The sequence below is a fragment of the Gavia stellata genome, chromosome Z (genome assembly GCF_030936135.1).
Source record: "Gavia stellata isolate bGavSte3 chromosome Z, bGavSte3.hap2, whole genome shotgun sequence".
In the NCBI taxonomy this organism is placed as follows: Eukaryota; Metazoa; Chordata; class Aves; order Gaviiformes; family Gaviidae; genus Gavia; species Gavia stellata.
This window is the reverse complement of record NC_082637.1, coordinates 72,098,314-72,126,280: the sequence shown is the minus strand read 5'-3', so window position 1 is coordinate 72,126,280 and position 27,967 is coordinate 72,098,314. Positions and strand designations below refer to the sequence as shown.

At 37.7% G+C, this 27,967-nt stretch overlaps 1 protein-coding gene across 1 annotated transcript in view; it reads right to left on the bottom strand.

Moving 5' to 3' along the window:
- The window catches only part of MCCC2 (methylcrotonyl-CoA carboxylase subunit 2), a 41,523-nt gene that overhangs the window by 7,163 nt on the left and 6,393 nt on the right, over positions 1–27,967 (bottom strand). The window contains exons 3-16 of the mRNA XM_059834035.1: positions 24,138–24,222; positions 23,786–23,887; positions 22,955–23,082; positions 20,281–20,393; positions 15,451–15,564; positions 8,787–8,851; positions 7,744–7,843; positions 6,723–6,818; positions 5,387–5,459; positions 5,084–5,160; positions 2,989–3,055; positions 2,563–2,719; positions 1,639–1,753; positions 271–356 (exon numbers count right to left, since the gene is read on the bottom strand). Of these exons, the coding sequence (XP_059690018.1) occupies positions 271–356; positions 1,639–1,753; positions 2,563–2,719; positions 2,989–3,055; positions 5,084–5,160; positions 5,387–5,459; positions 6,723–6,818; positions 7,744–7,843; positions 8,787–8,851; positions 15,451–15,564; positions 20,281–20,393; positions 22,955–23,082; positions 23,786–23,887; positions 24,138–24,222 (1,378 nt within the window). The remainder of the gene's footprint in view (positions 1–270; positions 357–1,638; positions 1,754–2,562; positions 2,720–2,988; positions 3,056–5,083; positions 5,161–5,386; positions 5,460–6,722; positions 6,819–7,743; positions 7,844–8,786; positions 8,852–15,450; positions 15,565–20,280; positions 20,394–22,954; positions 23,083–23,785; positions 23,888–24,137; positions 24,223–27,967) is intronic.

The window sequence follows — 27,967 nt, the reverse complement described above, 5'->3', positions numbered from 1 at the left end:
AAACTCCAGTGTACCATATAATCACTTGCAGAACCAGCAGAATAATTCCTGCAAGTGCATGCCTTCTTCTGAAACAGTACATACTACAAAGTCTCAGAGACAAGACAGACAAAACATTGATTTGAGGCTTGCTGTGTTGTACTCCTGCACATCAAACACAATATTTGCTGCAGATTGCTCTGTTCTCCTGTTCCTCAACACCAAGACTTAGATATTATTGTTACATCCTCTGATTACAATTAAAGTTTGCAAAAGTCATTTATATGTTACCTTGCACTGGAATAATAAGGGTTTCCTTCTTCCTCGAACCTCCTGATGATTGGCTCCTTCAAAGCTGCTTCATCTGCCTCAGATAACTAAAAAACCAGGCAAATAAACAAACACAGATAAGATATTCTTCAATATTTTCTTCCACAATGACAGCAGAGCTTTATATGCAGCATCAAACTCAAAAAAACTGCCTAAATCATCTCCCCAAATTTTTTCCCCCTTTTTACACACAATTACCAATTTAACGTATTTGACAATAAAATTAAAATACCACTTTTCAAAATGGGTGGGTGGGAAAAGGAGAGTAAAAATATACTTAACTGAGTATAAGAATAATTGGAGATTGGCATCTGAAAAATTGCTGAAGCTACTGTACTGAATAAACCCCATTCTGAGTTGCCTTTGGCAAGATTTTTTAATAAAACAGGTCTGTGCTATTCTAACACTGGGTTTCTGTATGATCCAGAGTGGTCACCACTGTAATTCAGAAAATTTTCATGTTTCTAACACATTTTACTGACATTATCTACAATTATTTTTCTCGACCTTCTTTCTGGGTATCATCCTGTCCATGTTAGGGATTTGGGAAACTCAGACAGAAAGAGATGAGGGCAAATATATTCTATCCACAGAAAGCCCAAGTAAAGTATAGAAAAAAGAACTCTTGAGATAACATGTACATACTCCTTAATTATTCTGAATAACTACTCATGAAAATACAAGCAATTTTAAGATATCACAATAAAATCACTTCTTATGGAACTAAAGCACTGCTATAAACATAAACCATGTAATTTAAAAAAACACAGCAGAAAAGAGTGACAGAGAAACTGGAAAAGATTATTAAACAAAATATCTCTAATTTTCAATTAAAATGTTGAAATGAGTCAAAACCTTTTCCAAACCTCTACAGACTTCTGCTGTTTTGAGTTTCATAATTCTCAGTCACTGAATAATTTGAAGATCAGCTTTCCATAAAACTGCCTACTTCAAAAATAATTGTAAAGACACTTTGTTCTCACATATTCATTCCTCCTCATAATCCCAAACAAGGGAGGATACCTGGTTGCTCATCTTGAGCAGAACTAATGTTCTGGTGAACAAAATACAAAAAGATCATGACACGAGAAATAATCCTCTTTTTAAGCAAAACCAAGAAATGTCATGAATGATCTTCACATTTAGAAGATGTAAACAGTAACATTCCACAAATGCTTCATGTTTGTCAGTGCACAAGGTGGCATTGGGAGAACGACAGTTCATTGGTGTCTCACTCTGTAACACCCTTTCCTAGCTCATGAAGTGAGCAACTCCAGTGAAAGAGGAAATGATAATGACATTACTGCAAATGAAAGAAGAAAGATATACCTGTTTTCCCTCCCTTGCTTTTTGGTCCTTAGCTATTGTAGCTAGAACAGTTGCAGCTTGTTCCCCTCCCATCACCGATATGCGAGCATTTGGCCACATATAAAGAAATCTTGGACTGAAAAAAACCCATATTAAATATTAAAATAAGACATTGCCTTATTTCCTAGTAAAGAACTAATTCTCACTCAGCTAAGAACTCATTTTCATGCATGACAATCTTACAATGTATTGTTTTTTTAAAGAATGCAAATTAATGTACTTAAATGCTTGCAGCATTGTTTGAAAATGCAAAAATTCTGCTCATTTCCTATATTAAAGCACCTTAAAAAATTATTTCTCTCTTTCTTGAGTCTCTTCATCTCAATACACTCCCACCCCCACCCCTGGAATTTTTCTCTTTAAAAATATCAAAATATCACCAACAACTTCAATGGTATCAGGGACTCTGAAAAATGAAAAAAACATTTATGTGAGTCATGTCCAAAGGGTCAAAAAAAAAAATATCCTTAGGGGTTCTGCAAACATTACTCATAAAAACAGGCTTTTTAAAGTGAATAAGGATTTTTTACACAAACTGGTACTCTCCATATGAATGCAGAATAAAGGACCAGCCCATACTGCCTAATGATTGTTTAGGACTGTACATTTTTTCCTCCGAGAGCTAAAATGGGAGAAAAGCATGTTAGCATGCTTACATGTCAGAAGATCTTCTCTGTCACCTAATTCAAGGTTAATCATGAGCTTATCAATCTCTACAGGTTTGTCAGGTTGTTATTTACTTATGACCATATTCACCGAGAACTGTTTTGTTTTCCACATAGTGCAACTTCTGCAACAGTTTAGATAGATTTTCAGAATGGTACTTCAAGGTTACGTTCTCTTAACTTAGTCTTATGTCCTGTCATAATTTGAAGTAACACTTACCTATATGCTCTTCCACACATTCCGTAATTTCCAGCTCCATAAGAGCCACCGATAATCACTGTTATTTTAGGTACACTGGCACAGGCTACAGCAGTTACCATCTTGGCACCATCTTTTGCTATACCTCCAGCTTCATATTCTCTACCAACCATGAAACCTGAAGAATTACAACATGAAAAAAGGCTCACTAACTTTATATTATTATACTGTGCTATATGTCATATTATGTGCTTTACAGCACATGCAGAAAAAACTGAAGAACAAATCATAAGGCAAGGCCTTCACCAGCTGCTGACAGGCTGACTTCAGAACAGGCTGGAGATGTAGGTATAACAAAGCACACAAGATGCTGTCTAAAAGTCACAGCCTCAACAGTTAACAACAGTCTACAACATAGTGGAACTTCAAAATATTGAGCTTATTCACCTGTAATATTCTGCAAAAACACAATGGGAATATTTCTCTGGCAACACAACTGGATAAAATGTGTACCCTGTGGAGAGGAAAGAAAAAATAAAAAAAAAGTAAGCCATTAAAAGTTGGATCAGTGAAGCTATCACGACCAGCACTCTGAGGTCTGTGACAAGTCTCCTTCCACTGAAGTCCATGGAAGTATTTGCATCATGAAGCCCTGTACTACTTCTGCTTCATCCAAAGTCAACTGCAAAACATGCATTCACTCTAGCAAAAGAAAATGCCAAAACTGTGTGAGTCGAGGTAAAGCAGAAATAATATTCTTAAAAAGCATTACTGCTGATACTGGAAAGCTCAACTGTTTTGACTCAGCCAATATGTAGTTAAACCAGACAGCTTCACAGTGTGGCATCTGACATCGAGTTTTTTAAGACTGTGTCATGGAAATTAAGAGAGCTAGTCAGAAAAAAATATCTCCCCATTTCCTGTACAAAAGAAAATTACTCTCTGAAACTGGGAAAAGCCCACATACAGCTGTAACACTCTTTCCTTTTTCTTAGGGCAGATGCCCTCTCCCCATTTTCTAGGAGAAGACCATTTTTCTAGCAAAGATACAAATGGTAGTTTCCAAGATTCTGTTTCAACTAGAAATAATCTAAATCAATAACATTCCTCAGGTTACTTACACACTGCTGGTAAAAAAAAAAAAAAAAAAGGTATGTAGCACAGCAACTGAAAATCCTCTAACCTCTTCACAATACAAAGCCAGCAAAAGACCAACAAAAAAGAGAGAAAAATCATAAAACATAATCTTTAGCTAGATTTTTCAGAGAAGCACTCAAAAAGCATAGTGATGATCATGGGAAAAAGATGTGTCACAACTCATTACAAAAATGGAAAAGAAGAAAAAGGAATTATTGTTAGATTATGATGCTTACGGAAGCAACATTATCAACAAAGGCCTCTCTAGAAGCGAAACAAGTGAAACTTGGCCATCTCCTCCTACAGTTCTCATAAGCCAGCAAAAGTCAGCAGGGGAAGATTCCTTACATTTTTTTTTATTGGTAGGAAAAGAGTTGCAGCACTAAATTATCAGAAAAATACTGAAAGTATTAGAACTACTGAAATAGTTATTTTCAACTTGAAATAACTGTGTTAAAACAAATGCTAACTGAAAACAATGTCACTTACTGCAGTGCTCCAAGTTGAAAGTATTCCTTCAGAACATGAAACTCGATTTTGTGTATTATTTTATTGCAGCAATAAATCAAGTAAAATTAACTTCCTTTCTCCAAATCTCTCATCAAAGCTTCCTTTTTCCTATAGCTTTTCAATACTGATTTCCTCACCATTAGTATGAGAAGCCTGCTAGAACAGAACTACCATATATAATTGCCATTACAAAAAATTCAGCTGACAGTGGTTTCTCGAAAAAATAAAAAACTAAACCAAACAACACAAAACAAGACAAGTAACCACTCTGCCATTCCAGAGTCTCTTTATCACCACCAATCCCCCAAGCCCAATCTGTAAAGCACTGACTGTAATGCAATCACAATATTCCATCACAGATGCCCTTTAATTCACAAAACAGGTATTTTAGTTCACAGATTTTATGAGACTGCACGTTTTCACTTACTAGTCTAAGTCAGGAGCTGCTGCAGCAAAGTATGAAAATTAAATCTCTGGTAAACCAATGAACTGAGTACTGGAATCCAGGTTTGAAATTTTCCAGTTATTACGAAACCAATGATGTGATTTATTGTAGTACTTCACATTTTAGAGTTTAGGAATTACGACTAACAGGGTATTTTATGCAGTCAGCATGGACTTTTCTTGTAATAGCTGTTAAGTTTCAGGATATAATATTTTAACTGTGTTGTAGTCACACAAATTCAAACGCTGTTTTTCTAACTAAATACAGTCAGATTTTTCTGATATTAAGTAAATAGGTCAATAGAAAAATATTAAGCTATTTCATGTTTACATGAAAAACATGGAGCCAGGCCACTTGCATTACTTAAAGAAGTTGCTCATTTCAAGAGCAAGTTGTCCATCAGAAGTTTTGTTTCTCAATGGCAAAGCAGCTAATAATCTATTTATTTACCTTTTTTGCTGACTCTGAGAAAAGAACTCCATTGTTTCCAATAATTCCTACTGGATAACCAAATATCCTTGCAAATCCTGAAGAAGAAAGATAAATTTGTAAATTTTTCACATATAGCATGTATATATTTCACATATAGCATATATAGCATATAAAGGTAACACTTCCTCTTGGTAACGGAAACTGCTATTCTTTTGAAGAAAAATGTTATTAAAAATATCAATGGGTGAGCCAAACAGAATGAATCCAACTATAAAACCAGTGGGAACATATACAGAATAATTATAATATATTTCTAAATACCTGTAATTAAAGTATCCCCATACAAGGCTTTGAATTCATCAAATTTACTTCCGTCTACAATTCTAGCAATGACCTTAAGAAAAAACAGAAAAATAAAATGAAATTCCTAATCCTTCATAGTTTTTCATTTGTTTAGAAAGAAAGACCACGCTAACATATAACTTAAAATAAATGCTTTCCATTTAGAGAACATCAAGCAGCCCACCATATAGATAGTCTAGATGGCAGGCAAAGCCCATTTACTTTTTAAAGTGTGATTTATCTACATGTTTATAAAAAATGAAATTTCAAGATTAAAAATATTATACCCGAACAGTTTAAACTGTACAGGAACAAAGTCTTCCTGATTAGTTAAATTTCAAAGAAAAACTGCTACCTCTGGTTATATTAAACATTAATCAATAGATACACATTTATAAAGAGGAAAACATAAACAGCCATGAGTCACTTTCTTAGAGATAAGTTTATTTTTAGCTTTGCTTAAGTTGGTGACATACAAAAATAATGAAGATTTGTCCTGAGGTTTCTCTGCGATGCAAAGGAGCCATTTTATATAAATATAGATCCACTGCTAGCAAGACATTTGCCAGAAGATATTTATTTCAACTTTAAAAGAACATAAATCCAAGCTATTACAACTTTTTAGAGTGTAGTACAAGTGAGACTCAATAAAAGTCTTCATCTTTTTTTCCCTTAATGCAAAGCAAATCCTAGTAGTTTCTGACAAAGTATTTTAAGAAAGGTACTAAGACCCTTCTAAAATAAATACTTGGTTGGTAGTGAAAAAGTCTCTGAATATGGGATCTACGCAAAATATGAGAAAGGATGTGGTCTCAGATGAAGGTACCGAGGCAGTTAATTACACTAGACCTGCAGAAGAGTACAATAGTCTTCATATGTGGTTGGGAGAGCACTGGATTGTTTGGGGTGCTTATGCTACATAAATTTTTAAACATTTGATCTTTACTTTCACAGGATTACCAGAAAAAGAAAGCTATCACATCACACAGCAAGTCTATAGAATGCTTTGCTAACGCAAAGTTCCCTATTTTCTGGCAGCTTTTTCAAAATGTTATCAATCTCTCATCCTTGCTCATCCTTCTTAAAAGTATAACCAAAAAGCATTATACTTTCAACATGTCATTGCCATTGCAATGGTTCTGCTGGACACAAATATGAAAAAATACGTTAAAAGATTTTATGAAATTTAAATATTCACTATATACCCCAAATTAGATTTCTGTAGACAAACTATGATGATATAAAGAGTGATTTCCTGCAAGCGAATTGAATGCATCCATGTACGGGCATGCAGATCTTGCATTTATATTCATACCTCTTTGACATCAAAGTTTCTTTTTAGCTGGTCGCCAACTATTCCGTATATTTCATCAGCAGGAAATAAAGGCTCTTCTGATGGTTCTATAGTCACCTGTAGCAATTTAACAAAACAATTTACACAACAAAGGAATTATTAGTCCACATTATGCCTTAAAAAACCAAACAACAATTAATTTCCCAACTGCTTTGAGCACAGTCTTCACTTCACCAACCACATCAAAATGCCTGTGCTGGCTTGTCCTCATTTTGCATAAAGATCAAGTTTCTTAAACTGAAGGTTAGTAACACTTTCTCACTTACTGTTACCTTCGTTTCTACTCCTACGTATACCTCCATAGGTGCTCCACTTCTTCCATGTTAGCAAAAATTAAGCAAGTCCTCCCATTTGCTTACTCTCCCCCTGTGCCCTATTAGGCAGTATTATTCTGAAAAAACAATGAAGATTTTTGCCACGCAACTGAATACAACATCTTGCCTTCCTTCAGCTGCTAGGCTTTAATCTTCAATTCATCCTCTCATGTCTCCTGTCAAACTAAGTTAAGGCAATTCCTCTCCCATATGTTACCCATCCTGTTTTCTACAAGGAATTTTTAAATCAATACAATAAAATGACATGATTTAGGTCTCTCCCCTCAGTTTTATACCCTTCATTAATAAACATAGAAAATATGTATTCAAAAAGATGCTTTAGCACGTATCTAATTTTAAGTCCATGGGAATGACCATGTGGGCTTAAAATTAAATTAAGCACCTTGCACAACTGGGTTAATCTTAAAGTGCAATTCTGTGATTGTGAAGCACTGTTTTAGTTGTTTCGCTCTTGCATGTAATCCCAGTGATGCAGCAGGAATGTAATTGCAGAACTGAACACATTAGAGAAATCTTTAAGGACAAGAACCAGAACTTCCATTTTTAAAGTGTCTAAAGTCAGAGACAAAAAATATGTTGTATAAATAAGGTGAGGAAAAGCATACCTAATTTAAACAATGCAGTGTTTTCAGATTCTATACACTTACGTCTACTTTCTTTTGGCGATTTAAACTTCTTACAGCTTTCCTTGCTAGATGAAGTGCATGATTATCATCCAAAGCATAATGATCTGTTACACCAGATTTTCTGTATGTAAACAACAGCAATAGGAAGACTTAAAAAAAATAATCTGACAATGAAAATCTGAGGTTTTAAAAACTTAATACTTTAAAAGTTTCACATTATCTTTAAAATATAGATGCTACAATACAGCTCTCCATGTTTTGTTATGAAATTACTTTCAAAATAAAATCCACGCCTGAACTTTTCTTTGAAACAGTACATTCACTTTATCGGACATGACGTAAAATAGCAACTCTAGGAAGTAAAAAATCTCAACGACAATATAAAAGATGACAAACATTGTTCAAATGGAAATTAAAATTAATTCGAAATTATAAAGAAAACATATGTTTACAGAAATGTTACGAACTGCCCTTAAAAACAATTCTTCATTCACTTCAGTAAACTGAAGTAAAAATTAAGCATTTATTGTACAGTAATACTTAACATACTGTACCATAATACCTAACTTTGTTTACTATTCTTTTAATTTTAGAACTGGAAAGTATGTAGAATCCTTTCTTTTGATAAGAAGTATTCTCTTACAAAAACACAAGTTATTTTCATCTTGTTTGTAGTAAGTTTTAACTGACAGTAAGAAAGACACAATCTGCAAAATGTTATCTTTCTCGATGTGTATTTTTCTATTAACACAGTATTAAACAGTATAGAAAAGTCCTCCATATTATGTGTGATGCTGCAGTACATTAGACACGTAAGTATTTTGAAATAGTTAATGAAGGAAACAAGATCCTAACTAGAGTAACATAAGGTAACTATGCTACTCTAACAATAAAATGATTCACCAGCACCAGATAAGGACACAGAAAATCTTAATTTTCAAAATCTAAACATAGTTTTGAAAAGATCTACATATAAATTAAAAAAATAAAAAAATAAAAAAAATACACCCTACTAAAGTCTAAAGCATGGAAGCAATTAACTCTGGGAAACTATTTCTTTAAACCTGCAGTGAAGATCTGCGCCTCCAAGATCCTCTGCTGATACCTCTTCACCTGTTGCTGCTTTAACCTACCATAAGAAAAGGAAAATGAGCTTTAGAATTAACACTTGTCTTGCATTAATATTTATACTGGCTTAGTTATAGGAATAAAACAGATCTTTACAAAATGCTTCTTCATTAATATTTCTTTAGTTACTCTCCATCAGAGCATTTAAAACGTGGCAACATAGAACCTTGTCAAAATTACTTAATTTCTCTGACTTTGTATCCTTATTCTAGCATTATTATGTAGTTTTTATTGAGAAACATTCTCCACTTACTATTGTATTTATTGCTGTGTCCATTATTCGTGTGAGTATACTTACACACCCTCTAGATTTATGAACATGCATTTTCACAAAAATTTTTTTAGCACTTAGCAAGCAATTTCAAATGTGATACATTCCTGCATTGTTTCAAACAAACAATACCTCAGTTGAAACTTAGCATTCTTTGACTTTGCTTTCTCTACAGAAACTCTTCTGTGAATTTTAACTTACTTATTTAAATATTAACCATAAAACAATCATTAGCAGTTTTTATTTTCTAAATCTTCCATTAAACACACAATAATTTAGTAAGAATAATTTTCTTAAAAAAAGCATATTAATGGCATAAAACTGTTTGGATCAAGTATGATGTCTCCATAAAAATACTTGGAATGCACCATCTAAATCCTAGATCTGTCAAATCTTAGACCTGGCAGGATAATTCAAGAGTGAGTGAACTCCTTTAAACAAAGCAGTATCATTTACTGCATGGTAAAAAAAACCTTCGTGATGCATTTCCACTCTACTGTAACTGCTCTGAAAAGGATTTCTTGCAAGCTGGTGAGACCATTATCATCACGCATGGAGAGTACAGAGAGTACAGACAAGGGAAGAGAAAACTATCATCACTTCCAAAACAGATGTCAGTTTCCAAGTTTTGTGCCTAAAACCAAAGCACACTAAATATATAAACACACACACGCACTCTTCCAAACTGTCAAGTCTGTAAAATTAAGTATAACTAGTTCTTCACTAGTAGGATTTTTGCTTTTAAATTTGAATGGCTACCCATGTGTGGCATTCTGACAGTAATTAATGAAAAGTTTCTGTCAGAGATGTAATTAACTTGAGTCTTCTTAAACAACAAATAGAAGAACATACTTTTAAGAGAAATTAGGAAGAACAACTTCACCGAAAGGGTTATCAAGCACTGGAACAGGCTGCCCAGGGAAGTGGTTGTATACCATCCCTGGAGGTATTTAAAAGACATGTAGATGAGGCGCTTAGGGACGTGGTTTAGTGGTGGACTTGGCAGTGTTAGGTTTACAGTTGGACTCGATGATCTTAAGGGTCTTTTCCAACCTAAATGATGCTATGATTCTATTCTATGACTCCAGGAAATAATTCTATACATCTCTCTTTATGGGTCTGACACATTATGAAGTTATAACATATTGTGGTTCTGTGACTACTGCAGAATTTTGAACAAATCTGAATAAAGCATTGATTTCTATTTGCGCAGAGATCCGGACACTCATTGTAACAAACTTTAAAAAAATGGCTCTCTTCCTCTTCCACAAAGGTGACATTTTCCTTCTCTAAATCACAGAATCAGAGTTGTGGAGTCTGTCAGCCACCCTGGGAGACTGTCTAGTTTAACTCCCCTGTGCAAAGCAGGGTCAACCAGAGGAGGTTGCTCTTGACCATGCACAGTTGAGTTTTGAGTATCTCCAAGGATGGAGACTCCACAACCTCTCCGGATAACTTGGTTCAGCCACCCTTGCAGTAAAAATGTGTTTTCTTACATCTAAATAGAATTTCCTACATTTCAATTTGTGCCCTGTAGCCTCCTGGCCTGTCACTGGGTACCAATGAGAAGTCTGACTCTACTATCTTTACTCCCCCCTGAAAGGTATTCACGTACATGGATCAAGTCCCCCTGAGCCATCTCTTCACCAGGCTGGAAAAGTCCCAGCTCTCTCAGCCTCTCCTTGTATCACAGATGCTCCAGTCCCTTCATCACCCTCATGGACCTTCCCTGACTCACTCAAGTATACCCACGTCTGTCTTGGGCTGGAGAGCCCAGAGCTGGACCTAGCACCCAAATGTGTCTTATGAGGGCTGAGTAGATGGGAAGGATCACCACCCTTGACTTGCTGGAAACACTGTCCCTAATGCATGTCCAGGATGTTGCTGGCTGCCTTTACTGTAAGAGCACGTTGCTGGCTCATGTTCAACTTGGTGTCCACTGGTACCTACAGTGTGTTTTCTGCCAAGCATCTTCTCAACTGGTTGGTCCCCAGCCTGTTCTGGTGCCCAGGATTACTCCTTCCAAGCAGCATTTGCCTGCTGTGTTTAACTTCAAAAGGTTCCATTGAGCCCCTTTATCCAGTCTGTGGAGGTCACTCTGAAAGGCAGCGCAATCATCTGCTCTTCACAGGTTTTCATCATTTGCAAATTTGCTGATGCGTAACTTTGGACCATTGTCCCGATCACCAATGAAGATGTTAAAACAGTATTGGTCCCAGTACTGACCTCTGGGGTACACCACTAGTGACTGACCTCCAGCCTGAGCCCAGCAGTTCAGCCAGTTCTCAGACCACCTCACTGCCCATTTACCGAGTTGTACTTCACCAGTTTCTTGAGGATGTTATGGAAGACAGTGTCAAAAGCCTTGTCAAAGTCAACATAAACAACATCTACTGCTCTCTCTGCTTCCACTAAGCCAGTCATGCCAGCACAGAGGGCTATCAGTTTGGTCAGGCCTCATTTCCCCATTGTAAATTTATGCTGACCATTCGCAGTCACCTTCTTGTCCATAGTGTTTTTGGAAATAGCTTCCAGGATTATTTGCTCATCACCTTCCCAGGTACTGCAGTGCAATACAGCATTCTACAAACTGTAGTTCAAAGAGTACTAACTTTCTTAAAGTTCACTAAATTCCAACAGACTGCAAATAGAGCCTTGACAAGGTATATGGGGATTTTCAAAGAAATCCTTGTTCAAGATACTTCAGCTAGCAATCATCAGGAGAAACAAACACAAACTTCACATAAATTGTGCATTTCCCACAATAAAGCAGGCTGACATGTAGAAGAGTCCCCAGCACATAAATATACATGAATTTGACAAACTTATCCCTTTTTACCAGACTTTCCTTCACTGCTAAGCACAGAAAGTAGCAAATTTTCCCTGGGGAAGGAAGAATCAGAAGTTGCTGGAATGGGATGAAGAAGCCTACAGGTCAACATGGCATCCTGAGCTACCAAGCAGTATTGCCAAAGGTGAGGATACAGATTCCTCAGCTTGGGGTAGTGCAGAAGAATGGTCTAGATATTACTACTACTGTGACACTTCTCTTATTATTGAGATCTATCTGTTCATGAAGTCATTACTCCTCACCTTTCTAAAAAGAAGGCCAAGGACACTGGCACTTTAGACTCTCGACTGTACCTGCAACTCACTTTTTTTTGGCATACACATCCCAAGACTAATTACAACTAACATCAGGGATTTTCTTTTGCTTCCTTAGGATGTTTTGTTTTAGGCAGGTGAGCGATAAAATCCAATCCAATTTTCTTCATATAGGATAGACATTTTGGGGAATAAAGGATACACAATAATGGCTACAATATCTGCCACGGCATGGAATGGAAATTTCTATGGGAGTCTGAAGTAATTTTGATGCTTAGAGAAAGGCAAGCAAAATATTTTCAGTGAGAATATGAAAAGCTCTACCAAACAGAGAAGTTGACAGGTAGTGATATTAAAGTTTGATCTATACGCACAAAGATAAGTATCATTACATCCGCAGGTTGCTAAGGAACAAATTAAATTGGAAGATAGTTCTGAAATCTTCTGGAAGTGGTGAAAAGTTTTCATCCTTTCTAACTTCACACCCTTGCAGTCCCTGACTTGCCTAGCCAAGTCTTCCCTTTGAGACCTGACTCAGGCCACCCTTTTTCAGCTGCCTATCCTGGCAAAAGTCTCCTGCGCTACATCTCAGTAATACACACGTGTGACCTAAATTCCCTTGTGATGTTAAATGATTAACATCCTCTTGACAATAAGAGAGTCTGTTCCCTTTTTTTTCAGCTTCCTAGCCAGCTTCCTGGGTAGTACTGGATATTAGCATCTTATTTTGCACCTGCTTAATGCTGGAGCTTGAAAGAAACTGGCTTTGAGTAAGCTCTCCAGGACACATTACTCAGTGCACCCAAGGGGTCTCCCAGGGTCTGATGAACCTTTCCAGCTCTAACATAGCTCCAAGCAGAATAACTCAAGGTGCACAGCACTCCCCAGCACTCTTGACAATGGAAATACCATGTCAGAAGAGCTGAGTTTGCTCAGTCTTTCAGGTTTACTAGCTGAGCTTCTGCAACAAATTACTTTGAACCTGTGCAAGCCCCAGAGGCAGTACTGCCACTTTATGTGCCAATGGCTATAAGCTAATGAACTGTGCTGGACCTAGAAAGGGTTTGTACTTAGACAACTCAGGTGTTCCTGCAACCAGGACAGTTATTTGTAACACAGTAACCAAGCTACCAACAGTTTGATGTAAAAGTTCATCAAGTTTCATCAAACTAATTTCCTTACCTCAATAAAAAGATGTATGAATCACCCAATGTTACTCACTCAACTAATATCTTCATTCACATTTATGCCACTTTTCACGAAGCAACTCCTAATATCTAAATTACAGTGATAAAATTATAGAAAATTACTTAATTTTGAGGGAGGATTTGTCTGTTTACCTATAAACAACAAGCTGAAAGAGACTAATACAAGATAAAAAGGAACAGAGACCTAAGTAAGATGTTGGAAACAATTACTGCCAAAGAAATTCCAACAGAAAAAGACATTCTAGAATTCTAAATTCTAACGAGCAGTAAATAAATTAGTGTTAAATGACATAGTTACTAGTAATTAGTTAATCTATTTTTGCTGATTACTGTGTTCTTTTCAACTTGGAAAGCCTCCACTGAAATAAAAAAATACCTCAAGCTAAATGTGTTATTTTATTATGGTAGACAACAAAGTATACTTGTACTTACAAGTGTGTGTGTGTGCCCGCTGCTTTCGATAAGCCACTTACATTCTGAATTTATTTAAGACGTTCTGGAACAGTAATTAGCATTTACCAGCCATAATAAAGTATGTCTGCATAAATGATAAGACTTTTTTTTTTTTTAAGCCGCACAAGAATTTTAAATCTATCTATACATTGAACTTTGGAAGAAAAAAAGTGTACAAAATGCTAAATCCACTTTCAGCATCAAGATGACACAGTAGGGAAAAAAACACCCTAAAGTAAAGGAAAAGAATGAAATGCAAAAACATACTGTGGAAATGAGAGCAGTGCTATGCAAATAAACACTAAATGACATCACAGGTAAATTCTTCATGCTTTTAAGGAAATGAACAATCATGCCGTAGGAACTGGTCAACAAAAAAATCTGTCAACGGTTGTCTTCCCACAGTTTATGGGACCTGCTACATTTTCCCAGTATTTTAAGTGGTGGAAAGATGTGATTTCCAGCAAACTCCCCTCCTCCGTTACTACAGGAATTGAGTGGAGCAGTATCTTCATTACAATGCTGTCACAAAGTGATTTCTTGATTTAGGCCTGCTGAAGTTGGAAGGACTTTTGAGAGACATTTGATTTGCACTTGGCTTTGTCACAGGAAGCACACCTAAAAGGTCCCAGAAGACTACAACCAAAACAGAGCCAACATGCTGCCTCAGCCCAGTTTGTTCAATGAAACAAATATTTGACTATTTAAAAAAAATCAAGTCTATCCAGTCAGACTTCACTGAGACTAGAATAGTTTTGCTGGGTGCTGCCCTACCTGTTAGCTTGAGCACTAACATAACATTTACCACTGGAAATTCCTTTCTTCTCATAAAGCTTGTGTTAAGTAAAATAATCTTTGTTAGCAAAGATTATCATTTGTATCAGTATAAAACTGAGCTTACACTAGAACATACACTGGTACAGCTGTTTTTAAAAAAACAAACCCCACACAAGCACTCCCTTTCCTGTTGGAGCCAAACTACTATAATTTTAAAGCTGTCTTATGCTGCAGTATTTTGCAGTCACAAATTCCACTATGAGCTCCAACAATACAGCAAGTTTCAATTCAGTTCTTCAGGTCAGTTTCCTTAGAAACAACTTCCTTACTAAGAAAGTAAGGAAATGATGACAAACTCCATCGTAAGTGCATCTCCTTTGTCTGTAAACTGACATAAAATATAGCAGATCAGCCCTGCTTCTGAAGGTTTCTGATCTTGACTATGAGATATAATAAACATCCTTGTAATTTTTTTTTAATTTAAAGTCAAACCTAGGGACTATATAATTGAATATAGAAAGCATTTTTATAATTTAAAACATGCACGGCAATCTAAAAGCAGTACTACAAAAACACCTTAACAAAGTCTGATTTGTATATACACCTCTAACATAGAAAAGATTTAATTTAGGATATAAACATTCAGATATACTTAAAAAATGCAAACTAATCTACAGAATATCTGGAAATCTCTCACCAAGAAAGGTCTCAATAGTTTAAGCTGTACAATTGTCAGTGGCACAAATTTTTCTGGGGCTATGTTACTAGAAACTTCCGTATCCTTACCAGTGGTGGCCCTCCCAAGAATATTGTTCCCTGTTTGCCAACAATAATACTTTCATCAGCCATTGCAGGTACGTATGCTCCTCCTGCCGTACAGGATCCCATTACTACTGCTATCTATTGGGAAAACAAAAACCACAAATTAATGATTTGTCCAACCCTTAAAAATAGCAAATGCACACACTACTATTATATATTGTACTGATTTTAATACAGGTTCTGGGACAGCACTACAAGATTATTTTTGCCTGACAAAGCAAAATTTTTATTTATGTTTTAGCTTTTCTGCAAAAAAATAGGGAATCTCTCTAGTTTTCAGCAGTCTCTTAAACTATGATCTTCCTGCCACCCTGCAGGAAAATTAATATATGAAGTACCACGAGCTATGTACGTGAAACGTTGAAAAGGCGTACATTCTACCATGAAATTTGTTTTTACTGATGAATGGTAAAAGGCTGAAACCTAGAGATTGTTCCTGGTATTTACACTTAAGTCAGAGCTTCAGTTGTTGCTTATTGGCATAATTTCACCAATGTTAACATCCTTTTAAGAAAATTCCTCACATCTACTAGTATGTAACTTCAGTTCTTCAATGGATCAACTAATTAACTCTGTCCTTTCAAGGCATGTTGAGTGTCTCGTTATAGGCTTTAGCACTAATAATCTCTGTTTCATCGTTATGCCTAATTTTGAGATGAACATCTACCCATTGGACATTTTCTACCACTTATGTTTTGGTGACACTTTCCCATAACTGACTTGACCCTAGACATGATGAATACTGTAGCAGCATGTGATCATGAAAGTGAAGTTTCTGACTTAGCTTCTCCTTCAGGGGAGCTCCCTCAAAGTCCCTTTCAAAACAGCTTGTAAAGCAGAAGAAATGGAATACTCCTATGGAAAAGGCAGACAATAAGAAAGTAATTGTCTAATCTAATGCTTTCTTTCACAACCACACACACAAAAAATTGAAACACAAAACAATGTTATTTTGTGTTAAATTTGGAAATATTTCTGAAGTGACATCAACTAGTGCTCTCTGTTAAATGATAATTTAATGTGCTCTTAAACGAAAACAGCACACAGAAATAAAACTTCCAAATCACATTATCTGTGTCTAAAGCAAGAGTAGATGAACTACGTCAACTTGCTATCATCAAATCAAACAGCTTTTTCAGCAAATCGTTTTCAGTATCTTAAACTACATTCACAGTCACATGATCTGCAGTATTTCTGTTGTGTATTTAATAAATACCTCCAGGTAAATATAAAGCCTCTAGAAATGGGAGAAACTTGGGGGAAAAGTTAATTTGATTTTTTCCCCAGGATTTGTGGTTTTTTCCTACCCTTAATTTTACCATAGTTGTGCTGAAAAATGTGCCTGCATTTAAACTTTAACTCAGGTGTTACTTTTTCCGATACATAAATTGGAGTATGTATACATTGGAAAACCCAAAATCTGCTTGTCAAATAGCACAACCTTAAATTCCCAACTAATATACTACTTCCTGACTTCATTCTTTGAATTACTGCATAGGAAATTACTTAGTGCAATAAAAATCAACAGTTCTGAATGCACATACAGTATTTCATACCCACTGATCAGCTCCCCATTGTATCCATGCAGCATATGAGTGTGAGAGAGCTTAGGAAGCGGCTAACAAGCAGCTAATCACAGTGTTCTGATTCACAGCCATACAGACATCAATGCTATTAAAAGCTGCAGTAGGAGTATAATAAATTAGTCACAGGTGAAAGTGGAGGGGGAAATTAAAAGCACCATAGGCAACTGAAAAAACACACCCCACCAAAACCAGGCACTTTAAGAGCAAAATTGAGAAGGACTGATGAACTGATGGAACAGACCTTCAGGCAGGCCACAACAAAGACCAGCAGGTAGAAAACTAACAACATCCAGACTCCCATGTCAAAAGAATTAACCAGAATGGAAATCAGAGGGAGCATAATTTCCTAACACCATTTCCTAATGAAACATCCTCTCAGACAGGGAAGATGAGTCTAGCTACCAGTCTGTTAGCACCGAATCAATAGCAGATTTACAAATGTTAATAGTGCCTTTTTGAAATGAAATAAAGGACAAAAACATCTCCCAAACAAAATACACCTGTATTACATCCTTTAAATGAAGGAAGCACTTCAGTAAAACATTTTTCCCAGTCTTCCATAAATATTTTAAGAAAGTTAAATTTTCATCAGTGTCATACCAAGAAAATTAAACTTTTGTCAGTGTCATACCAAACAGAAATGTGTTTTATTGAAAGGCAAATCTTTCCTACACTTAGTTTTTATTGTATAGGAGTACAATGCTACTCTTAATGCCACACTATATGGTAATCAGAATGAAAACAAATTCAGCTTTATTAGGAACTTTACAAATACGTTAAAGTTGTTTCAAGATATTCAGGAAAACACCAGCATGACTTTAGGGCTAGGCTTTTCTAGAAAGGTCCTACCTAATGTCAGTAATTTCAGCCTTGCAAACTGGGTTTACATATTCATCTTTGACATGACATCTAAAAATCACTACTCTTATACCAGCCAATAATTGGAGTCTCTAGAAAAAATAAGGTTTAGCAAAAGTTCTCCTAAAAAGATAATTCAGCAGAACAGCCCTGTGACTGTCTTCTTTGACACCTGCTGTTCCACAAAAATACTGGGACCAATTTTATTCACATGTATAAATCTAAAGTACAACCTAGACCTATCAGTGACTCTGCAGGATGGCCAGCTTGTAAACTTTCTTCCTAAATATTTTTGTTCTAACTAAACAGCCCTTTTCCTCCGGAGACCTAGCTAATCACTACAATTCCTCCACTTTTATTGCTGGGAAGAAAAGAACTGCAGAAGTTAAATTATGTCAGACTTTCTAAAGAGATTTAGGGTATTGCTGGACTCTTCAGCCTTGGATTTCTCTGGAAGCAATGGATTTCAGGATTCTTCAGTAGAGGAAAAGATGGTTGAAGATCTGAAGTCTGACTTGCTTCCAAAATGTGCCAAAAAGGTATCAAGGTAACAAATGTAGTTTCCTCAGAAATCATGCAAAGCCAATGTCTGCCATATAAGGAGTCGTCAGACTGAATACTGTATCCTTGACCGGTGCGTCTGCTTCACACTGAAAGGAAGTATTAGCTTCTACTTCCTCTTTTTGTACTAGGAGATTCAAGCAAGCACAGCTTCTCACAGAGAATAAATAAAAATGGTTCCAGCCCAACCATGCCTCTCAATGACAGATGTTGGTAAGAATGAAAAAATAAACTTCCTACTTCCACTTTACATTAATGATGAGTTCAATAGTCCAGCATGTCAAAACAGCATGGTGGTGAAATACTTCCATGACAGTACTCAGATGAAACAGCAAGTTAGCTAAACATTTACTCTGCTTGAGGTTCTAACACCTATTTCTAAGCCTAAAGTTCTAGAACAATTTTTCTTCTCAGGTGGAATATCTTGAAAATTTCCTTCACCTTCTTTCATCCAGCCAATATAAAGTGATAGGCATTGAATTGACAACCACACCTAGGAAATTAAGATAATTCAGTGAAAACACCAGCTCACTGCTCAGCAGTCAAAAAAACCAAAGATGTTAGGAACTACCAGCAAAGGAATAGAAAAGAGAATAGTGTATATCATTATGCTATTTTATATATATACACCCATCAGTTGACATATTGAGTAGTGGAGTCTGGCTCCTTCATCTCAAAAAAGATATAACAAGACCTGGAAAAAGGTTTACAGAAGATAAACTAGGACCATCAAAAGTACGGAACACTTTCTGTAGGAATAATAGCTAAGTAAGCTTGAATTCTTTGGCCTGCAAAGTGGAGTAAGAGGCAGGTGAGAGGGCTACACAACCATATGAAAAGGCTGGGAGCTGACTGACTAGATAGCAACTCTGTAGGAACGACCTGGTCATCTGCTTTCCTGGAGCACTCCTTTATTTGGAGGTTATCTTCAAAGACCATGGACTCACTCCTCCACCCTCCCTGACAGCCTCTCACAGGTCTCTGCTGCCAATTCCCTTAACAAGCCCAAGACTACTCTCCTGAAGTCCAGGGTCTTTATCCTGCTACCTACCTTCCTCACCTCCATGAGGACCTTATAGTCTGCCCTCTACTTTCACTGCAGCCAAGGCTGCCACCAGCAACCACATCCTCAAACAGTTCTACGTTCTTCATGAATAACAGATCCAGAAGTGCACCTCCCCTAGCATGCAACCTGCGTCAAAAAACTGACCCCAATGCACTCCTGAAACATCCATGACACAAAACCACTTCTAAATCCAGGAACTGTGACTAACAATAATTCTATGCATCATTAATACATTAGAAAATAACCTCATTGTTACGGCAGTTTTATCATAGAGCACATCAGTGTATAAAATGGATATATAAATATATGCATACCCCTGTTAGTAGAAAGTATGTCTCATTTACTAGCCATCATCAAAGGGGTCCTTACCTTTACAGCGCGGATGCAGAATAATCAACTGTTCCAAGAGATTTCCTAGTGTTTCCTCACAGGGCCCTACATACTGTGTTGTCAAGTCCCTTTTTCTCCCACTCCAAGATAGGAGCAGGTAAGTCATGTCATTAACACTAAGGCCAAGAAAGAAGACAGCTTCTCCAAAACTATAATGACTTTTTGTGGACAGTTACTGTGTTTACAGTGCCTCCAGTCCCCAGACTGGGCCATGAGGTCAGCACAACACAGTGCTGTCAAAAACAAAGCACGGGTACAAACCTTGAAACCAGATAAAGGCAGCAAACATAAAAACTAATTAGTACTTTTCATTCTTAAGTAAAAGCAAATTACCTGTGGAATTCCTTGTGAGGACATGACTGCTTGATTATAAAAAATACGGCCAAAATGATCTCGATCTGGAAATACTTCTGCTTGCCGAGGTAAATTTGCTCCTCCTGAATCAACTAGAGTGAATGAAAATATATTAAGAAGTCTTGGAACAGTGTTATATGCTTAAGTTGTTGGTAAAGTATCTGCACGTTACTTAAAATATAGAGCAATTACTATCACTAACACTGTATATATTTCCATGAATCTAGGAATAGGATCTTCTTCTTGGAAAAAAAACAGTAACACACCCCCCCCCCAAATAACATCCATCCCAATCATTCTAATAGAAAATAAATTCAGATATGCTTAGAGATGCAATCGTACCTCCCTACACAAACTTCTAAACTCTTCTTACTGCAAAACATGTAAACTAAAAACACCTTCAATATACAATTTTAATTCAATTATTCTATTGCAATTCTGTCACAAGTTCCAGAAAAGGGCAAGACTAACCACCACTGAGTTCAAGAGGTGTAGCATGTGTACTTTCATACCCTGATTACAGAGGCATACCGAAGACCTCACACTATCTTTAGGAACCCTCATTTATTATGTGTCCTTGCCTCATGATGTGCCCTCCAGCTTACAGGTCTCCAACTGCCGCTACCTCTCCATTCCCAAATAACGAAAATACAACATGTCGTAAGACTCCAAAGAAGGACAGAATACTAGAAGGAAATGCACAGGGAGGCCAAGCATCTCTGAGAACTCTGGCTCCTGGTAATTATTTTTTACCTACAAGCAACAGCCCACACGCACATTCTCATGTTGCATGCCTGCAGCCAGTAATGTCCCACATTCAGCTTTACCGTGAAGCAGGGTTTTGATTCTTTTCCCCGCCCTTGCAGAACCCCTCTCCCAAACCAGCATCAACTCCAGCAACTAGACAAACTCCAACCTGGTCAACATACCAGTGTTGTGAAATGGGCTACTCCTGAACACACAAGAAAATGCCCACACCAGTGACTGACTCAGTGAATATGGTACCAGGTGTCCACATCAGAGAATTAACACCCAGGCAGCTACCACTGAGGAAAAAGGCAGTTCAAATGGCATGAAAATTACACAGTCAGCAAAGTGCTGACTGACTACAAAGCCCTCCCTCTTGATCACACAACTGAAATGAACTGAAACAAGCCCAGATACAGAAATTGCAAAGGTAAAATAATTCACCAGGTTTGAGTGATGAGCAGTACATATACAGAGACTACACATATCAAAAGTGGAATAAAAAAATGAAACTTTTGTTTCAAAGGCATATCTATGTTCCACAGTTCCTCATTCCATAAGATGTTAAAACAGTAGAATCACACATAATTGCTCACTGATAACTCACTAAAAAAAAGAGCTGTCTGAAGAGACAGAATTTGCTGATAATTCAGACTAAAAAAAAAATCATACAGTTGTTTTGCAAACAGCAAAGCAAAGTTTCTTCTGGGTTTTATGACTAAGATAGAATTTTGCCTCCAAGACTCTTTCTGTTGCAGTATGACAATCCCACAAACTCCCCACCCACACTGGTCCTGTATCCACCCCACCAATACTTTCAAGTTCACATTTCTCCTAATCTTTCCCTCAGTATTATTTGCATGTTTGGCCTACCAGCAGGGCAACAAATTACAAATGCTTATGCTGGCCAGGACCTACATTTATGTTGACTTTTTAACTAGTACAAGTATCCTGACTGGCAAACCAATTAATGCCTCTCAGCTGCAATGTAAGCTGCTAAGCCAAGCAGAACAGACAAGGACTAACCCATTCTATTTTTTAAATGAAGACAGTAGAAGGGTCTTTCTCCTCTGATGCCGACTTAGACAAAATCCACAGGAATACATACCCTCTTAAATCTCTTTGTCAAATCTGGCTGAAATTGGCTAATGGGTTCTAAAGTTATTGGACTGGGAATTGAGACCAAAAGACAGACACTGGCAGAAAGCTCTTCTATTTGTACAAAACCAGGCTAAGAAAATACTACCTGTAATACACTAAAGACATTTGGCACTCTGATCTTGATCTCTAATAAAAGTACACAGAAGTAAAACTTACATGAAGGTTTGGCTAAATACTGATTTAACAGACTAAACTCAAAATGCAAAATAATATACAGTGAAATTTCTGCTTCAGTAAAATTCATCCCAAATTGTAAAAATCTATTGATCCAAACTATTATTGACACTTCTGGCATTGAGACCTTTTTTCATTTCTTTGGTATGTTCTCTACATGCTCCACCAAAAGGCAAAGTAACTTCTTTTTTTTTTCAAACTGTAATTTGAATTAAGACTAGAGGAGACTATAGAATGCATTGCTCAAGTGTGACAGAAGAGAAAGGAGTAAGAAAGAAGTGCTACAGTGGCATAGTTATATCTGTATCTTATGAACCCAGCCCTACAGCAGTGCAGAAGATACTGCTGAGAAGCTATGGGTACCACCCAGTTAAGATTTGCCACCGGTCTGTAGAGGTAACAGTATTGATGAAAATACATTTGAATATGTGCGTCTAAAATACAAACCTGGTTAGTCAAATCTGGGGACATATCAGTCTCAACAACATTTATTTAAAGAAATAGTGTCTTATCTACAGAGCCTGAGCTGCCCTTAACAAAGGATATTTGCTATTTCTGCAATGGGACTTACCCAAATATAGGCAAGGGAGATGATTTTGCATTGCAATTTCTTGAGCACGTAAATGTTTCTTAACTGTGATGGGATAATAGGTACCACCTTTGACAGTTGCATCATTAGCCACAATCAAGCATTCCACCCTAAAAAAAAGTAAGTTTATGAGAGAGAAAAATATTTCTAATGAATAAGTATGTTTGTTGGTTAAGAACTGCAACATGCCAAGGACCCTCGAAGCCCTGATGCTCAAAAACAACCCTCCTCACCTGCGTTCCCTCAAATGCACATTGTAACAGCAGTCTCAGCACTACCATGACCTGTTTCACAGCCCCTTAACTCCCTAAAATAATGTTGTATTTAATATATTCAAATTATATATTTAATATATACAATATATATAATTAATATGTAATATTTAATTATATATTTAATTTCAACAATAGTCTTGGAGGTACTTCTAGTGAGCAAAACTAATTCTTAGCCTAGAATACCACCCTGTTTTTTGAAAATTGCCTTACTGATGCACTAATCTCTCTCCTTCATTGGACACCAGAAACTCTGTGTGTGTTCTGCTTTAATATGAGATACACTAACAAAAAACAAACAAACAAACAAAAAACCAACCCAAAAAACCAACCAAACAAACAAAAAATCAATCCCTTTTCACTAAGAACAAATTAAGATACCAACTTCACTAAGAACAAATTAAGATACCAACTTTGCTGATTTTTTGGATGTCAGAAATGAAACACTAAAAATGCGAATAGCTTAATACTGGAAACTAAACAAAATTATGCCTTCTTCCTTTTCATATCACCAATAATGTAGATCATTGCTATCTCTCACCCAGATACTCGTCCAATGCCTGTGATAATGCCTCCTGCTGGTACCTCTTCATTACCATACAACTGGTAACCTGCAAACTGGGAGAACTCCAAAAACGGAGACCTGAATAATCACAAATATAACACAATTTTAAGAAGGAATTGGCCATATTTGCCACTGAATCTCACTTAAAAGAGTAGATTTTTAAAAATGAGGTGATTTTTTTTAAGAGAGATGAGTATTTCAAAGAACACTTCTGTAAAATTTCAGCTGTGTTATTTGCCAGTGTTTATGGAAACTAAACAGAAAACAACCCTGTTGCAGTACTTACCTGCAAAAGAGAACCTGAAGTGTTTTTTAAAAAAGCACCTACCCGGGATCAATAAGCCTGTCAATTCTCTCTCTGGGTAACAGCTTTCCTCTTGATGTGTGAAGCTTACGAGCTTTTTCTCCACCTCCTGTGACACAGTAGTAAATTGTTAGATTTACTACAGACGCAGATAGATAAATCATCACATTAAAACTTAGAATGGAAGCACTGAGGAGTTCCCAGTTTTTGAAGTATGGACATTAATGAATTTAATAAATAATGGTTTTCACTTCAAACAGGTTTAAGGTTTATTAATAAAAATGCTTGCTTTTCAGAATCTACTCTATTTTCCCCCTCATTTTTTAGTTAGCCTTGAGGTGAAGACTTTAACGAACACAGTTGTCTGCAACTTTCCCCCACTGCTTGGCAATGAACAGAAGGGTTGAAAACACAAACACAGACAAAAGCACAGCAGTAAGAACTACAAAAAATACTATTCCCCAAAATTGGTTCAAAATAGCTATGCTGAATCCAATCTTGAAAGAGCCAACATAATCTGGATTCATTTCCTTAGGTCACTCCAAAACTGTAAGCAGAGTTCAGACACACAGCATTTAATATCAAGTTTATCTTCGCTTCATTTCAACCCTTTACTTGAGGTTATCCTGAATCATATCTTTTGCTCTCTAGAGCTTTATGTCGTTCATTACTTAAGATTTGTTGACACACCTCAGCCTCTTTATAACAACAACTTATATAAACATTGTCTATGTAGACAGATCACTGATCTACCTCATCACTCTACAACTGTCTGCCCCATCCAAAATAAAGAGGGTGCTATTTTGCTAACATTTCTCCTGAGACTTCAAGATTTGTCAGCTAAGCATCACTGAAACAGAGCTTTTAAGACTACCCTTCAAGCCCTTTTTCTTACCTCCTTCCTTGATCACTATGCACATAATTTCCTACCTGTTAGGCATGCCAGAAAGCCCACAATTTATTTCTGAGTCAGCCTGTTCATTAGATGTGTATATCCAGCCCAAATCTAAATCTTGTAAATTCTTTCTGTACAAATTCTTAAGATACAACCTCTCGTATCCACCCACAGAGCTAATACTCTCATCCAAGTTCTCAACAACCCACATCATAACTACATTTTCTCTGGCCTCCATCTTGCATTTCTCATTTACGCCCAGAGTGATGCTGCAAAAATAATTTTCCATCCTGCGATTTTTGTCATCTCTGTGCACTCCCCCTCTTCACACACAAATTGTAAATGCTTGCTCTCTGGGCCCTGTAGCCATTCTACTGAACTTTTATCTTCCAAGATCAAGAACGTTCGCTCTACCCGACACTATCGTCCATTCTGTAGACTGTGAGAAGCAGTGTTCCTGACAATGAAACAAACTTGGAGGCATCTGAAATCCCTTCTTTATTTCTCCTTTACAGTAATGTCTATAAAAACTTCAGTGTGACTGCCCATGTGCTATGATCGCTGCCAGTCACGGAGACTAAAAGTATCCCAGTTGCTTCTTGTGCTTGTCATCAGAAATCCATCTGTTGTAACTCATCATAGCCTGTAAATTATTTGGGGCAGGGACCATCTTAGAATCACTGAATTATAGAATCGTTTAGGTTGGAAAAGACCTTTAAGATCATCAAGTCCAACCATAAACCTAACCCTGCTAAGTCCACCACTAAACCATGTCCCTAAGCACCTCATCCACACGTCCTTTAAACACGTCCAGGGATGGTGATTGAACCACCTCCCTGGGCAGCCTGGTCCAGTGCTTTATAACCCTTTTGGTGAAGAAATTTTTCCTAATAGTTGTAGAGAGCAAGAAGGTCTCCCCTGAGCCTCGTCTTCTCCAGGCTAAACAACCCCACCTCTCTCCCAACCGCTCCTCATAAGGCTTGTACTCCAGACCCCTCACGATATTCCTGTTGCACAGCTGGGGATTACTCAGTACAGTGGGATACATGCTCACAAAAGCCCTACCCACTGAAGTAACATATAAAGGATGAAGCATTCATTACAAAGACATCAAGCAAGAGCTCATCCTCTGAAAGACAGCTCTTATAAAGGAAAAGATGTTACACTTATCCTTCAAAAGTATTCAACATAAGTACCTAATTCTTCTCATATACTTAAATGACAGGCAAAGCAATCTCAGTCGACGTCACTCGAAACTGTGCATTAACATCCTGGTAGAGTTCCCTAAAGCAAAAAGATGAGGGACATGTTCTTGTCCTGTTATCATGTAACGGGCAAGAATAGGAAAACATGCAGCAGTGAAGAAGGCCATGATCATTAGTTCATGAGCCACATAGGGAACTGCTGAACAGTCTCTACACCCATAAAAAACAGAAGTAGTCCATGGGTTTCAGCATCTCCTCAGGAAATCCTGCAGCTTTGTTTCACAGCAGGCAAGAAAAAACACTAAGCACATGTGCTGGTTTTGGCTGGGGTAGAGTTAACTTTCTTCATAGCAGCTAGCATGGGGCTGTGTTTTGGATTTGTGCTAAAAACAGTGTTGATACACAGGGATTTTTTAATTACTGCTGAGCAGTGGCTGCACAGAGTCAAGGACTTTTCTGCTCCTCACCCCACCCCACCAGCGAGTAGGCTGGGGGTGCACAAGAAGTTGGGAGGGGACAGAGCCGGGACAGCTGACCCCAGCTGACCAAAGGGATATTCCACACCATATGATGTCATGGTCAGTATATAAACTGGGGGGAAAGCTGGCTGGGGGACCGCTGCTTGAGGACAGGCTGGGCATTGGTCAGAAGGTGGTGAGCAATTGTTTTCATTTGTGTCACTTGTCTTTCTTGTTTGTTTGTTGTTGTTATGTTCCTTTTCATTACAATTATCATCATTGCTATTATTTTATTTCATTTATTAAACTGTTCTTATCTCAACCCACGAGCTTTCTCACTTTTACTTTTCCGATTGTCTCCCCCATTCCGCTGGGACAGGGGAGGAGTGAGCGAGCGGGTGTGTGGTGCTTAGTTGCCAGCTGGGCTTAAACCACGACAGTCCTTTTTGGCGCCCAACGTGGGGCACGAAGGGTTCAAGATAACGACAGGTTTGATTGGAATGTGCTAGATCGAATTTATAGCTGTTATTGCTGTTCACCTATTAATCGGCAGGCTCCTCTGCTTGCCACGGGGCTTGCTTGCCCTACTGTATATTAGAGTCTGGTGCTCGTTAGTGGCTGCTTTTTGCCTTCGCTGCTTGCTGTGCTGCTGTACTGCTTATCATCTTGCTCTGCTGTGCCCGGGAACATTTTAATAACAGCAATGGCCATGCGCCTGGGCTGGCAGATGACCGGGGCATCGCTGCTGCTTCTGTGCTGCTGTACTGGACAGGCTGGAACTCCAGTGTGAACTCGAGTCAAAGGGACTGTGACCTGTGGATGAGTCCACGCGGGAGCAGGACACCCCGAAGCATCTGTGGCCGTGGTTATGTCTGTGCCGCAGCAGGTGTACCTCTGAAGGGACTGTGGCCCAAGCATAAGCCCACACAGGAGAAGGTACACCTCGAAGCATCTGTGGCTGTGGATACGTCCATGCTGCAGCAGGTACACCTGGAAGCATCAGCGGCTGTGCATGAGGTCATGCTGGAGCACCTCAAAGTGTGAGGCCATGGATAAGCCCACGAGAGAGCAGGCACACCCCTGGAGAGACTGAAGCCATGGAAAAGGCCATGGTGGAGCAGGTTTACTTCTGAAGGGACTGTGGCTGTGGGTAAGGCCACGTTGGAGCAGGTGCACCTCAAAGTGACTGTGGCTGTGGATAGCTCTCTGCTGCAGCAGGTATAACCCTGAAGATACTGTGGTGCACAGATAAGGTTCCACTTGGAGCAGGTACAACCCTAAGGGACTGCAGTCTGT